At 43.5% G+C, this 16,777-nt stretch overlaps 1 protein-coding gene across 1 annotated transcript in view; it reads right to left on the reverse strand.

Annotated features, from left to right (window-relative positions):
- Positions 1-9,438: 9,438 nt before the first annotated feature.
- LOC142312004 (uncharacterized) overlaps positions 9,439-16,777 on the reverse strand; it is a 151,697-nt gene continuing 144,358 nt past the window's right edge. Inside the window, exon 8 of the mRNA XM_075350878.1 lies at positions 9,439-12,491. Within this exon, the coding sequence (XP_075206993.1) occupies positions 11,275-12,491 (1,217 nt within the window). The 3' untranslated portion in view covers positions 9,439-11,274. The remainder of the gene's footprint in view (positions 12,492-16,777) is intronic.

A 16,777-nucleotide genomic window follows, 5' to 3' on the forward strand; every position in this document is an offset into this window, starting at 1 on the left:
CGCCATCACCCCTTCGAAGTGTACCACCCTCTTGGCTTGCCGCCAGACTAATCTTGCCAACCTGAGGAGGGGTAATTGCCGTGGTGTTCTCAGTCCTTCTGATTCGAGAAAACCCACTAAACAATCAGTCCCAGCCGCGTGTGCCAAGTGACTCTCAGAGTTTGGCAGCTGACATCCAGGCATCCAAGTGTCTAGTGCCCTAAGCTGTCCCGCGAGGTAGTAGAGGAAGAACTCCGGTAAAGCCATCCCTCCCAGTCTTTTGGATCTCTGTAAAATGGATAACCGAAGTTTGGGTCTGGATTTCCCCCATATGAAAGAAGTAGTAAGAGAGTTCAACATTGAGAAGAAGGATTTGGGTACTGATACTGCCAACTGATTTCTTGGTGGACAGAATACACAGAGTCCCTAAGCCTAAATCCCTCAGTGCTGATGTCCCCCGGGACACCTTAGCTCGCCTGCACTTTTACAAGACCAAAGAAGCCCTGCTGCAAGCCCTGAGAAACAGGCCTCCTCTGTCTGAGCAATTCCGGCACCTGTCCATTTTTCCAGATCTGTCTGCAGGAACCCTGGCAAAAAGGAGGGAATTTGCCCCTTATACCAAAATTATCAGGGATGAAGCTATATCCTATAGATGGAGTTTCCCTATAAAGATCCTGGTTTTCCGAGCAGGAAACACCCACGTCTGCCATTCCCTACAGCAGTTAGCAAGGCTCCTATCCTCATGGAACATGGCAAATCTCCCGGCCAGATCTCCAAGAGCCACAGGATCATCCCAAAAGGGATAAAGTGAATGAAGATTGGTCCGTCGCGTGAGTTACGCGATATGTTTGAGTCGCGGCTGAGACTTAGTTGCTACTTTTAAGGTCCGCTGGTTCTGTTCAACCAGGACCCTGAACCCCCATGGCGGTAAATTTCCACCATACCGCAGGCCCCTTTTTTGGGCTTTTTTCTATGTGGACTGATGCTCCCTACATCAGTAATGTTAGTGATGTCAATATTGTTAGTGTTATCTCTTTCCTGCCTAACCTTCCTTTCTCCCCCTGCAGCTCTAGGAAAGAGACTTTTTTTCATGTACAATGGTATTGAACTGTATGTCTATAAATGTTAGGGGCCTGAACTTGCCAGCCAAGAGATCTATGTTTTAGCGGGAAGTGGTTAAATCCAAATGTGACGTGATATGTGGTCAAGAGTCTCATCTCCTCCAAGGGGACTCGCACAGGTTAAATAATGCTAAATTTCCTTTCATACTGCTGGCTTGTGGGAAAAAAAAGGCTGGAGTATTCATTTGTGTAAAAAATACTGTTGCGTTCACACTACATTCACAACATGTAGACCCTGAAGGTAGATACGCCATTATTAATTGCTCCATAAATGGATCTAAGTATACTATTGCAACCGTTTACGCCCCCAACTCTTGTCAGATCAGCTTTTTGCGGAGGTTTCTTTACAAGCTTTCATCCGTTACAGAGGGTAAGCAAATGATCTGTGGGGATTTTAACATGTTAATGTCCAGCACTCTGGATTGCTCCAATACTGCTGTAAAGAGGAAGGAGATGAGCACAATAATTTCAGAAAGGCATCTCGCTGATATATGGAGATACCAACATGCAAATTAGAGGGACTACACATTCTTCTCACCTCGGTTCACCTCATACAGCAGATTGGACTACTTTCTGGTTGAAAGCTCACTTATTATGGATTGCTCAGATTCAAAAATTGGACTTATAGCTTGGTCGGACCATGCCCCCATATACCTGACAGTCCAGGAGCAAAACCGTGCGCCTGTTTTTACCCGGTGGCGCATGAATGACTCCCTCCTAGCCTGTAGACAAATCTCTGAGGAGTTGCAGGCCGACCTCGCAGAGTTTTTTAACTTTAATGACAATAAGGAGGTAACAGAGGAAACGCTATGGTCTGCACACAAAGCTTTTATTAGGGGGTCATTCATCAAAATTGCCACTAGGGAGAAGAAGAGGCGTCAAGCAACTTCCAAAGCTCTACTGTCCCACATAGCGCTTCTAGAAGCCCACAATAAATCTGCCCCAAACTTGTCGACATCTGACGAACTCAGGAAACTAAGAACACAGCTCCGCCAATTGTTAATGGTAGACTATGAGAAAAACTTAAGATCCCTCAAACAGCGGTACTATATGATGGGTGACAGGGCGGGTGCCTATCTAGCCAGGAGGGTTAAAAAACGAGAAATGCAAAATAAAATGTAATGCCTCGTGACGGGGTCTAATGCCACAATACGCAACCCAACGGAAATAGCCAATGCATTCGCTGATTTTTATCAGTCTCTCTACAACCTTAAAAATGACCCCACTGCCCCAAAGCCTACCCAAACGGCAATTAATTCCTTCTTAAACAATATTAATCTTCCTCCGTTATCTGCAGTACAGCTAGAGCAACTAAATTCCCCTTTCTCTCTGGAAGAGGTTCGCCAGGCGGTGACAACAGCCAAAAGAAATTCAGCTCCAGGCCCAGACGGCCTCACTAACTCCTATTATAGGCAATTCATTAAAACCTTGTCTCCATTTCTCCTGAGACTTTTCTCCTCTTGGCGAGCCACAGCAGATATTTCACCAAATAATCTAGAGGCCATTATAACTACCCTGCCGACACCAGGAAAATCCCCTATTTCACCAGGAAACTTCAGGCCAATATCCCTCCTAAACTGCGACTTAAAATTGTACGCCAAAATAATCTCAGCTAGAATACATAAAGTTCTTCCATCACTGATTTCCCCAGATCAAGTGGGGTTTGTGGCGGGGAGGCAGGCGAAAGATGGGACGAGACGAGACGTATGCTGGATCTGATTGCGGTGGCTGAGGGTGGCTGAGGGGAGAAAAATCCCCAGTGTATTCCTGTCCAAACGCAGAGAAGGCGTTTGACAGGGTGCACTGGGGATATTTGAAATTTGTTCTGGACAAGTTTGGATTTGAAGGCCCCATACTTACCGCCATAATGGCGCTATACTCTAACCCTAACGCCAAAGTTCTGGCATCCGGATTTATATCTCGGAGTTTTGAATTAACCAATGGGACGCGCCAGGGGTGTCCGCTCTCCCCTATCATCTATGCCCTTGCTATAGAGCCTCTGGCGCAGACTATCCGCGAATGCCCTCGGATCTCGGGGATTCGAGTGGGGAGTACAAACCATGTGATCAGTCTATATGCGGATGATGTGATTTTATCTTGCACTAATGTAGAGGTGTCCCTAAAACACGTAATGGAGATCCTGTCCTCCTTCGCTCAAGTCTCGTATTACAAGCTTAATATTACCAAGTCCTTAATTTTTCCGCTCTTCCTGCCTGCCTCAACTAGAGCCACTCTTTCTCACCTTTACCCTTTCAAATGGGAAGACGAGGGTATCCCCTACCTGGGTATTATACTGGCCCCGCTACACTCCGTGATCCGGAAAAATCTGCTGACCCTGCACACCTCACTGGATAGAGAACTTACTCACCTTTCTCTTCTCCCGCTCTCTTTGGTGGCGAGAATACAGACCTTTAAAATGATCTGCCTCCCAAAAATTATCTACTTACTTCGGTGCCTGCCCCTAACAATTCCGCAACGGTATCTCACCAAAATTCATTCGCTAATGAGTAAATTTATATGGGCTGGGAAAAAACCTAGAATAGCCCTGAGATGTATGCATGCCCCATTAAGTGGTGGAGGAATGGGTATTCCTAATATTCTAACATACCACAGAGCCGCTGTCCTGGAACCGGCTCGAGATTGGTGGAGGAATGATTCAGACTTAAGATGGTTACAGATTGAGTACACCTGGGCACAGGTCCACTCCCCTAAACAATTCATAGACTCCCTGCTCCTAACCCCTTCGCCCCCCGGCGATCTTCTACCCACCACAGCAGCTCTAAAGAAAGCTTGGTCCTTATGGAGCTAGCCGGTGTCACATGCTTTAGGTCCCAGCATTCCCCTTAAATCGCTGGAAGCCTTCATTCCGAACTTGAATCTTGCCGCCTGGACATGTGGAGGTCCAATCACCCTAGCACAGGGGTCGGGAACCTATGGCTCGCGAGCCAGATATGGCTCTTTTGATGGCCGTATCTGGCTCGCAGACAGGGCTCCTACCTGTCTATGGGAAGGATCAGGGCCGGCGCCAGCACCCGGCTACTCAGGGGGGCCCGGTGGCCGCGCTGTCACCGCCCCCCGCCGAGGATCGAGCTTTCAATTGCATCGGCATCGCAGGTGCCGATACAATTGAGAGCAATGATGAGAGAGTGAGCGGCGCGCTCTCTCTCTTATCATTCTCCCCGCTGTGACTGTCGGCGTTCTTCTGACAGCTCTGCAGCGAGCGCGGTGACGTCATCACTGCGCGCCTGCTGAGAGGTCAGCGAGCGACAGCAATGGACGATGCGCCGAGGAGACCGGATCAGCGGGGGAACGAGAAGTGAGCCGCCCCTCTACTGACACTGGGCTCCCCTGACTCACAGGCCGGCCACTACACAGCGGCACTAGTACACATAGGGGCCCGGCAGCCGCTCTGCGTCTATGTGTAGTGCTGCTGTGTAGTGGCCGAACTGTGAGTCAGGGGAGCCCAGTGTCAGTAGAGGGGCCCCTGACCTGGAGAGGCCACCAGCCATGTCTGAGCTGCAGGAGTGCTAGTCCTGACCTGCACAGCAGACGGAATCTCCATCCTGCAGGACCTGCGATGATGTCACGCCCATGTGACTGTGTGGGAGGAGACACAGGATGCCGGGCAGAAAGCAAGAGAACTGAATCCTGAAGGAGATTTGGACACATGACTGGTAATAAGAAAAGAGGGGACATGAGGGTGAGGGGGGCTGCAGGGTGAGGGGCATATGAGGGCTGCAGACTGTGACAGAAGCATGTGAAGGGGTGCAGAGTGTTTGAGAGGGGTAAGTTGGGGTACAGGCAGGGTGAGATATGTGAGCAGGGTGTGTGAGATATGGGGGTGCATTGTGTGTGATATGGGGGGTGCAGGCTGTATGGTAAGCAGGGTATGTGACATATGGGGGTGTAGTGTGTGAGATCTGGGGGGTGCAGGCTGTATGGGAAGCAGTGTGTGTGTGTGTGGGATATGGGGGGTGCAGGCCGTATGGGGAGCAGTGTGTGTGTGTGTGATATGGGGGGTGCAGGCTGTATGGGAAGCAGGGTGTGAGAGATATGGGGGTGTAGGCTGTATGGGAAGCAGGGTGTGTGAGATATCGGGGTGTAGTGTGTGTGATATGCGGGTTCAGGCTGTATGGGGAGCAGGGTATGCGACATATGGGGGTGTAGTGTGTGGGATATGGGGGGTGCAGGCTGTATGGGGAGCAGTGTGTGTGTGTGATATGGGGGGTGCAGGCTGTATGGGGAGCAGTGTGTGTGTGTGATATGGGGGGGTGCAGGCTGTATGGGAAGCAGGGTATGTGACATATGGGGGTGTAGTGTGTGAGATCTGGGGGGTGCAGGCTGTATGGGAAGCAGTGTGTGTGTGTGTGGGATATGGGGGGTGCAGGCCGTATGGGGAGCAGTGTGTGTGTGTGTGTGATATGGGGGGTGCAGGCTGTATGGGAAGCAGGGTGTCTGGGCCACTGACAGATACAATTGCTCCAGCGGTCACTTAGTACACAAAGGAGTGTTCCTCTCTGCTGCACTAAGCCACCGCTGGACCTAAACAATAATTCGCTGTAAAATAATAAAATAGATAATTGACATAACTGACAATGCGTTGTGTGACATGTCCAATATTCCAGCTTCTTTCTTCTGCGAATGCCTCAAAGCTGGCATTCTCTCAACATCAGGTGGGAAGAATGCCAGCTTCCAGTCATGCGCAGGAAAAAGAAGAAGCCAGACTGCTGGACTGATGTCATGCATCGCAAGTTCACAATGTAAGTTATTTATTTGATTTTTTTACTGCTAATTACCATTGTTTCAGTCCAGTTGTGACTTTATACAGCAGGGAGGAGCATTCCTTGCTGTACTAAGTGAACATTGGAGCGATTGATCTGTCAATGGCCCTTTAAACATATTGTACGGCTCTCGCGGAATTATATTTCAAAATATGTGGCGTTTACGGCTCTCTTAGCCAAAAAGGTTCCTGACCCCTGCCCTAGCAGATCTCTATAGAGAAGGCGTCCTACTCCCGTATTCAGAAATGTGTGTTAAATTTAACCTCCCCCAACAGTCTATTCCAGTTTTTTCAAATACGACACTTCCTTCAGTACGCTCCCCATCTCCCGGTTCCCACGACAGCCGACCACGCCGCAATTAAAAAATTCTTTCAAAATAGCAAAATCAAAGGCCTTTCAGATATCCATAATCTGCTAAACTCCCCACAACCGGACAAACAATTGCCGTATATGCTCAAATGGGAAAAAGATCTAGCTTCTCCGCTTCCGTCGCAAGAATGGTTTGCGGCCTCAAAATGGATCCACAAATTCTCTTCTTGTCTCAATCATATAGAGCAATTAAAAAAGTTTCATCTGAGGTGATACAACTCCCCTACTAAACTGGCATCTTTTTCCCCACATATGTCACCATTGTGCTGGAGGGGCTGCAACCACAGGGGCACCTTGTGTCATATGTGGTGGTTTTGCCCTAAGTTATCTAACTTCTGACAGGAGGTGTTCAATCTAATCCATGAAGTTACTAGTCTCCGCCTTTCCCCAAACCCAACCTTAGTGGTGCTACACATTGGCTTAGATGGGATCCCGAATCTTTTAAAAAACATCATTTCTCACATTCTCATAGCAGGCAGGTACTGTGTGGCATACAAGTGGAGGGCGGTGAGCCCCCCTACAAAAAGAGAACTAATTGAGAGGATCAACCTACACTGGCTATACGAAACCAACTCGGCCCCTAATCTAGAGAAGAGAACGGTGAGACTTAAACAATGGCATCCGTGGCTCACTTCCCTTTATGCAACGGCCCTCCCCCAGATACAGACACCTACACCATAAATAAATTGGTCATGCCTAATAATGCCATGTAGAGCTGCTTCCCCCACCCCCTCTCCTCCCCCCCTCCCTGCTCCTATGTTCAAGTTGTTGTTGTAAGGGGTATTTAATGTCCCAGATTGATATTCTGATAATGGCTCGAGGCTATTCCACATCTTGCTACTCACTGCTCCTGTTCTTGATGTTGTTGTATGAGAAGTTTGTATTTTTCTGAAAACTCAATAAAAAACCTTTATGATAAAAAAAAAAAAAATATACAGTGGAGATACTCGTACTTATCTATTTATTACTAAGGTACCTATTTTCCCACTCTAATGGGTAGCTGATACCAGGTCTATATACAATAACATTTGTTACTGAGTAGGCAACAGATATTAGGGGGTTGTGTGTATATACGTACCCATTTGGGATTATTCGCATAAATCTATCATACACATTGTCTAGTAGTTCAAAAAACTACCTTTATATGTGGGTAATGATGTGAGTTATTGATAAAAGGCACTTATTTATGTCCTATATACCACACTTGTATTCTGCTGGGGGACGGCGTGTTTGGGGACACAAACCGTGATTGTTTTTTTAGTGTTTTTAATGTCGATTTGTTGTGTGTCTTGATTGCTCTCTGAGCCAGATAAATGTGTGTTCTTGATATGTCATCACAATAAAGTTTTTTTGTATTTTTCTATATAATGACTCATTGGTGATCCCTGTTGAGTATACTTCTTTTTTTCTTTTTATTACTACAGCACAGGGCACAATATGGGCACATTACCACAGCACAGGGCACGCGTTTTTTTGCCAAGAGATGTAGATTTGGGGCTGAAATTTATACACCAAATTTGCATCTTCTGAGAGAGAGGGGAGCCAGCACGATCTGAAAATGGCATGCATCATATAAAAAGTGCAAATTCACAGATTTATTCCAACTGTACTGTAATATAAATGAGATTTTTAGCAAATAATTGATCAATTCTTTGAGCCACCCCTGCCAACGTCACGGCAAATCTCAATAGGGGGGTCCTACTCTATATTCTGTATTTCATGTGCCATGCGGCCTCCTAGATAAAGTTAAAAGCAGAACCATAATGGAGCACACATACCTGTAACCTGTATATATAACCGCTTCTATGTTGCAAAAGAGGCAATTGTGGATAGAGGCCAGCCCAGGTCCCAGCATGTGGAGCAAGCTCTACACATACCAGGACTATATCAGAACTGACCCTCCCAGTGCCAGACAGCAACCATTGATAAAGGCGGACCAGATCCAAGTATGGTGCTTAATTAGCAATGCCTGTGGAAAGGGTGAGGCAACTGAATGTGTACAGCTACCAACAGGAGGAATATATTGCAAACCAAGATCAGGCGTGCATAGCATGGTGGTGACCAGCCACCAGACATTTGTAGCATAACTACAACCAAACAGAGAGAGAGGGGAGCCAGCACGATCTGAAAATGGCATGCATCATATAAAAAGTGCAAATTCACAGATTTATTCCAACTGTACTGTAATATAAATGAGATTTTTAGCAAATAATTGATCAATTCTTTGAGCCACCCCTGCCAACGTCACGGCAAATCTCAATAGGGGGGTCCTACTCTATATTCTGTATTTCATGTGCCATGAAACAGGGCACGCGTTTTTTTGCCAAGAGATGTAGATTTGGGGCTGAAATTTATACACCAAATTTGCATCTTCTGGTAAAAAACGCATCAATATTGCATCAAAAGAAGATTACGTTTAGATGCGATTTTTACCCAAAGATGCAGATTTGGTGCAGGAATCTGGTGTGTAATTTCAGCACTAAATCTGCATCCTGAAGCCGCAGCATTTGGTCAAAGTCTGTAATGTGCCCAAGCTCTCCAACTTCAGTATGTAACAGATGCGGGATTATCAACAGACCTCATGTCGATTATGTCACAACTGGTTGCTTTGAGTTAATAAATTGAAGAAAGAGGGTGGGTTTTTTTGTATTTTATTTCAAATATAGGATTTTTTTCAGTGTTTGTGCTTATTTCTTTTCATTTACAGTATTAGTAATTGTGGGAGTCTCAAAGATGCCTACCATTACTAACCTAGGGGTTAGTGGCAGCTCTGAACTGTCATTAACCCTTTATAGTACTCTGAATGCCCTCACACCAGGGCAATTGGGATAAGCAAGGTAAAGTGTAGAGATTGTAACAGTTAATGGATGCAGGCAGCTATTTTTAGGTTGGTGGGACCCAATAACCATGGGACTCCCCAGCCTGAGAATACCAGCCCCCAGCTGTTGGCTGTATCATGGAAGGGTATAAATAATTTAAAAAAAGTCACATAGGATCCCTCTCATTATGACACACAGCCAAGAGAAGCACATGGCTGTGGGGTTGCAGCCTGCATCCATATGCTTTATCTGTTCTAGATATAGCCGAACAAGAGGTCATGAAAAATTAATTATCTTTATTCATATATATTAAAAGAGCATAGTAAATATCTCATGCAAATATTAAAAAACACAACTGTAGACTAGAGAAAAAGGGGAGTCACAAATTAATCTGCATATAAATATCAATATAAATATCAATATAAATTAATAAAAGGATGAGGGTGAAGTACAAGGGTGAATCACAAAGTACACATCAGTAAATCTCAAAATAAACTCATATATTATGAAAAACGTGGTCAGAGGTCATACTAACTAATGCAGGTATAGGCAGAGGAAAGACTGCTCAGAGTAACAACAACCAGTGGGCAATTGTTATATAGCACCTGCTATAACCTTTTGACAGTAATTATTGTCATATATATATATATATATATATATATATATATATATATATATATATATATATGTGTTGGTGTGGTACGGGTTATTTTCTTACTATTGGTGTTCTTTATTTGTTCTAGGTATCACAATATGGGGGGACCCTATGCCAATTTATTTATTTATTTTTACACCACTATAGAGACGCAGACAGTGTGTGTGATTCCAACAATCATTAATGCTGTCACACAGGGTGGGGACGTGGTCTGACTGCAACAAATCACAGAATCTGTGACTGACAGTGGAAGGGGAAAGCAGTGAATATGTAAGAGGGTTAATGAGTGGAATATAACTCTCCTGCTCCAATCCTCCTAGCCCTTGTCTAGCACCATTTTACAGCACAACGTACATGTGGTTCGGCATCAGGGGCAGATGTTTGGGTTCAAGTCCTGGCCTAGAACCGGATTTTTTTTTTTTTTTTTAAGTCTGCCTGGACAAACCCGAATATCTGCGATTTCGCCCATATCTAGTGATGAGGTTTGTTTTTTTTTCTATCTCAAGAACTATTCATCAAGGGAACCATCAATGGTTTAAAAAAAGACTGAAGGGCACTTTATACACAGCGACATCGTCGGTTGTGCGTCACGGGCAAATTGCTGCCCGTGGCACACAACATTGCTAGGACCCGTCACACATACCTGCCTAGCGACGTCGCTGTGGCCGGCAAACCGCCTCCTTTCTAAGGGGGCGGTTCGTGCGGCGTCACAGCGGCGTAACTAAGCGACCACCCAATAAAAGCGGAGGGGTGGAGATGAGCGGGCCGAACATCCCGCCCTCCTCCTTCCTTACTCATTGCGGGCGGCCGCAGGTACGGTGATGTCATTCCTGCGGTGTCACACATAGCGATGTATGCTGCCGCAGGAACGACAACAACCTGCGTCCTGCAACAGCAACGAAATTTGGGATTAGAACAACGTGTCAACAATCAACAATTAGGTGAGTAATTTTGATCGTTAACGGTTGTTCGTGCGTTTCACACGCAACGACGTCGCTAACGAGGCCAGATGTGCGTCACAAATTCTGTGACCCCAACGACATTTCGTTAGCGATGTTGTTGCGTGTAAAGCCTGCTTTAGATGGTTAATTATATCAAAATAAAATAAATCATTACGTAAATGCATAAACTTCTTGTTATGGAGTTTGCTCGACACTTTGTATTAAGAAAAGATACAGATTAAAGCAAAAGGATATAAGTAATAAAAGCTGATGTTTCAAAATAATAAGTACCAATTTTTGGTCCTGATCAGTTATACCAGTATCTCTCTATAACCAGTGTAAATTAATACATATGATTTATACATTGAAAAGTGGCTACTGTTTATTTTTCAATAAAAGATTTATTGGTAGTTGCTTACATTGATCATTAAGCAAGTAGTACTGTAAATTACATTCCCTTCTCTTGTAGACTATAATCTGTATTGTTTTCTTGTACCATTTGACAATAAAATAGTTTTAAAAAGAAAATGGCTACTTCCCTTTGTGAATTTTCTGATGTACAAATGTTCAATAGGATTTGATATCTGGTCAAAAGAAATTCCCACATTTTTAACAGGAATATGTTTTTTTCCTTATGTGAGTTATCTGATGTGCAAGTACATATGATTTCTTTGTAAAACATTTTCCACATTCTGAACATGAAAATAGATTCACCCCTGTGTGAATTCTCTGATGTGTAACAAGAGATGCTTTCTCTGTAAAACATTTCCCACATTCTGAGCATGAAAATGGCTTCTCACCTGTGTGAGTTGTCAGATGGCTAATAAGTCCTCTTTTTCGTGTAAAACATTTTCCACATTCTGAACATGAAAATTGCTTCTCCTCTGTGTGTATTCTCTGATGTTTAATAAGATAAGCTTTATCTATAAAGCATTTCTCACATTTCGAGCATGAAAATGGCTTCTCACCTGTGTGAGTTCTCAGATGACTAACAAGTTGTCTTTTCTGTTTAAAACATTTTCCACATTCTGAACATGAAAATTGCTTCTCCTCGGTGTGTGTTTTCTGATGTTTAACAAGACTTGCTTTATCTATAAAACATTTCCCACATTCTGAGCATGAAAATGGCTTCTCACCTGTGTGAGTTCTCAGATGGCTAACAAGATGTCTTTTCTGTTTAAAACATTTTCCACATTCTGAACATGAAAATGGCTTCTCCCCTGTGTGTGTTCTCTGATGTGTAACAAGACATGTTTTATCTGTAAAACATTTCCCACATTCCAAGCATGAAAATGGCTTCTCACCGGTGTGAGTTCTCAGATGGTGAACAAGTTGTCTTTTCTGTTTAAAACATGTCCCACATTCTAAACATGAAAATGGCTTCTCCCCTGTGTGTGTTCGCTGATGTATAACAAGATGTTCTTTCACTGCAAAACATTTCCCACATTCTAAACATGAATATGGCTTCTCACCTGTGTGAATTCTCAGATGTGTAACCAGATGTGATTGATCTGAAACACATTTCCCACATTCTGAACATGAAAATGGCTTCTCCCCTGTGTGTGTTCTCTGATGTCTAACAAGCTGATCTTTCACTGTAAAACATTTCCCACATTCTAAACATGAAAATGGCTTCTCCCCTGTGTGAATTCTCTGATGTACAACAAGACTTGATTTGACTATAAAACGTTTTCCACATTCTGAACATGAAAATGGTTCGTCACCTGTATGAATTTTCTCGTGTGTAACAACATGTGATTTTCTTGTAAAACATTTCCCACATTTTGAACATGAATATGGCTTCTCTCCTGTGTGAATTCTCAGATGTTCAAACAGCCTTGATTTACATGTAAAAAATTTCCCACATTTTAAACATGAATATGGCTTCATTGTATGTACTCTTTGAAGTTCACCGTCCATTCGGTTAGTTTTGTTTTGCTTAACAGTTTGCGATGAGTCCAAACATAGGAGCTGCTGAAAAGGATCAGATGATAGATCTTCAATGTGGAGGTCGAGGGCTGGAAATATATGTGGGATATTGTCATGTTCTTCATAAGCACCCACATGATCATTTGCTGTAAAATCAGAAAATATGAGATGAGACTCTGATCTGATAGTGCAGTCATCTGCCAAAAATAAAACTGAATATATTATTTTTCAATAACACATCCTTGAAGTAATATTAATTACAACCTACCATATTTTTCGGATTATAAGACGCAAATGAAGGGTGTGTCTTATAACCCAAACGTAGCTTACCAGGAGGTGGTGGAGAGGGGTAGCAGGAGGCAGGGACAATGCTGGGGGCTGCTGGCGCTGTGCTGGGGGCTGCAGAGGGTGAGGGAAGGGCCATCCTTAGGTCATCAGTGCGGGCTTCAAATAATGGCGCGGAGTCGGCGCGTGCACAGATAGAGCTCTTGACTCAAGATCTTATCTGCGCACGTGCCACCTGCAGCCCAGCAGGAAATTGGCTCCCAGAGGTGGCACGTGCTCAAATATCTCGCCTTGTCACTGAGCCGATAGCTCAATCTGCGCACGTGCCGATTCCGGGCGCCATTTCTTTGAAGCCTGCAGCGCCGACCTAAGGATGGCCCCTGCCTTACCTCACCTCCTGCAGCACAACAGCCGACAGCACAGTGGCCCACAGCCATTTCTGGATCTTGCCTGCCTCAAGCCACTCGCAGCAAGAATCTGGGACACCCGCTGCACCGCCCACAGCATCGCCCTGCTCCAACACCGCTTCTGTCTCCTGTGACACCACTCTACAAATGCTGCCGCCTCCCCTCCAGTAAGACACCACCAGCTTGTAAGGCAGACCCCTTTTTTTTTCTCTCTAAATTTGGGGTGCGTCTTATAATACGGTACATCCTTTAAACCAAAAAAAGGTATATAAAATTGCATAACTTGTCTGTACAAATAGTAAAGATTAAATTATGAACTGATGAAGGCAGTGGTGGCAACATTAAATATCTATATTTAGAGAAATATTCAAAGGAGACTCAAAGATCAGGTTACAAAAATCATTAAAACTGTCCAAATTAAATGTCCATGTAACAACTATAGAACAACAAACAACTGGAGAAAGTGTTTATGTAAAAATATTCAACATTTTTAGATTTTACTATAAGTACATTTTAACAAAAATATGTCCTAACCAAATAAACATAAAGAAATCTAGTCTCAGTCTAGAGCTGGGGTATCTAACCTTTTGGCATCTCTGGGCCAAGTTGGAAGGAGATCTGTTGTGTTAGGCTACACATTGAATGCATAAACTATCAAAAGCTTGTGAGAAAAAAAAAAGGTCCACACATAATGTATGAACATTATGATTTCTGCCATTAAAGATAAACAAAAAAGTCCTCGCATAATAATTATACAGTGGCCCATTGAGAGAGGGTTTTAAAATCGTTGAGTCAAAAAATTGTAACTCAATAATATAGAAAATATACAGTAGAATAAAACAATACCCTAAACCTCGTGTATACATCATGAAGAATACACTGTGACTGTTGTATATCCATCATACAGCATACACTGAGGCTGTTGTATTGTATACATCAAATAACATGCATCACATAGGAGACACTGATACGACTATATATCCATCATGTATGCTATGTTGAGACTGATGTATATACATCACATAGAAGACATACAGACCATTGAGTAAAGATCACATAGGAGACACTAAAGGCCACTTTACACACAGAAATAAATCTGCGGCAGATCTGTGGTTGCAGTGAAATTGTTGACAATCAGTGCCAGGTTTGTGGCTGTGTACAAATGGAACAATATGTCCATGATTTCAGTGCAACCACAGATCTGCCAAAGATTTATCTCTGTGTGTAAAGTGGCCTTTAGGCTGCTGTAAATACATTACATAGGAGATCAAGACTGCTGCATGTACATCCCATAGGAGACACACTACAGCTAATTATATATATATATATATATATATATATATATATATATATATATATCACATAGGAGATGCTGAGACTGCGGTTTATACATCTCTTAGGAAACACTGAGAATGCAGTATATAGACTAAACCAGACCCTGTAGATGGAAAGCTATGAAGCAACAGATCTGCTTTCATGGGAGCGGAACAGAAGTGCGGTGTGTGCTACCTCTGCCAACAATGAATGTCCCCATGTTAACATTTGACAGTGTTTAACTCAATCCAGTTTTTTGTGTGTGGTGGTATTAAAAGGAATTTTTCACATTTTTGTGACTCAATCTGAGAACAGCATAAATAGAAATCCTGATTCCCCCTGTGTTTCACTTACTGGGCTACTTAGTCTATTTTTTATAAAATCACTGTTTAATCTGCAGGAAATTATCATTAGAAGACTACTTGGTGTGCTGCTAGGTAGTTCAGCAAATTCATGAGCTCTGTCTAACCCCATCCCCACCACTCATTGGCAGCTTTCTGTGTAACCTACATATAGACAGAAAGCTGTCAATCAGGGATGTGGGTAGGGATATACAGAGCTCAACATTCAAATATCTGCAAGACCTGCAGCAGGACGGCTTCCAGAACATCATTCAGCCACAAGGCCTCATACCAATAAACTGACAGACTCCATTGTGGGGAGAACTAATGGCCACAGCTTTATTAAATAATAACCTTTATTTATACAACCATATACAGTACAGACCAAAAGTTTGGACACACCTTCTCATTCAAAGAGTTTTCTTTATTTTCATGACTCTGAAAATTGTAGATTCACATTGAAGGCATCAAAACTATGAATTAACACATGTGGAATGAAATACTTAACAAAAAAGTGTGAAACAACTGGAAATATGTCTTATATTCTAGGTTCTTCAAAGTAGCCTCCTTTTGCTGTCATTACTGCTTTGCACACTCTTGGCATACTCTTGATGAGCTTCAAGAGGTAGTCCCCGGAAATGGTCTTCCAACAGTTTTGAAGAAGTTACCAGAGATGCTTAGCACTTGTTGGCCCTTTTGCCTTCACTCAGTTCACCCCAAACCATCTCAATTGGGTTCAGGTCTGGTGACTGTGGAGGCCAGGTCATCTGGCGTAGCACCCCATCACTCTCTTTCTTAGTCAAATAGCCCTTACATAGCCTGGAGATGTGTTTGGGGTCATTGTCCTGTTGAAAAATAAATCATGGTCCAACTAACTGCAAACCGGATGGAATAGCATGCCGCTGCAAGATGCTGTGGTAGCCATGCTGGTTCAGTATGCTTTCAATTTTGAATAAATCCCCAACAGTGTCACCAGCAAAGCACCCCCACACCATCACACCTCCTCCTCCATGCTTCATGGTTGGAACTAGGCATGTAGAGTCCATCCGTTCACCTTTTCTGCGTCGCACAAAGACACGGTGGTTGGATCCAAAGATCTCAAATTTGGACTCATCAGACCAAAGCACAGATTTCCACTGGTCTAATGTTCATTCATTGTGTTATTTAGCCCAAACAAATATCTTCTGCTTGTTGCCTGTCCTTAGCAGTGGTTTCCTAGCAGCTATTTTACCATGAAGACCTGCTGCACAAAGTCTCCTCTTAACAGTTGTTCTAGGGATGTGTCTGCTGCTAGAACTCTGTGTGGCATTGACCTGGTCTCTAATCTGAGCTGCTGTTAACCTGCGATTTCTGAGGCTGGTGACTCGGATAAACTTATCCTCTGCAGCAGAGGTGACTCTTGGTCTTCCTTTCCTGAGGCGGTCCTCATGTGAGCAAGTTTCTTTGGAGCGTTTGATGGTTTTTGCCACTGAACTTGGGGACACTTTCAAAGTTTTCCCAATTTTTCAGACTGACTGACCTTCATTTCTTAAAGTAATGATGGCCACTTGTTTTTCTTTACTTAGAATTTGTATTATGGCAAGAAAAAAAGCTGCTAACAGTCTATTTAGTAGGACTATCAGCTGTGTATCCACTAGACTTCTGCACAACACAAGTGATGGTCCCAATCCTATTTATAAGGCTGTAAATCCCACTTATTAAACCTGACAGTGCACACCTGTGAAGTGAAAACTATTTCTGGTGACTACCTCTTGAAGCTCATCAAGAGAATGCCAAGAGTGTGCAAAGCAGTAATCAAAGCAAAAGGTGGCTACTTTGAAGAACCTAGAATATATT

The sequence above is a fragment of the Anomaloglossus baeobatrachus genome, chromosome 5 (genome assembly GCF_048569485.1).
Source record: "Anomaloglossus baeobatrachus isolate aAnoBae1 chromosome 5, aAnoBae1.hap1, whole genome shotgun sequence".
In the NCBI taxonomy this organism is placed as follows: domain Eukaryota; kingdom Metazoa; phylum Chordata; class Amphibia; order Anura; family Aromobatidae; genus Anomaloglossus; species Anomaloglossus baeobatrachus.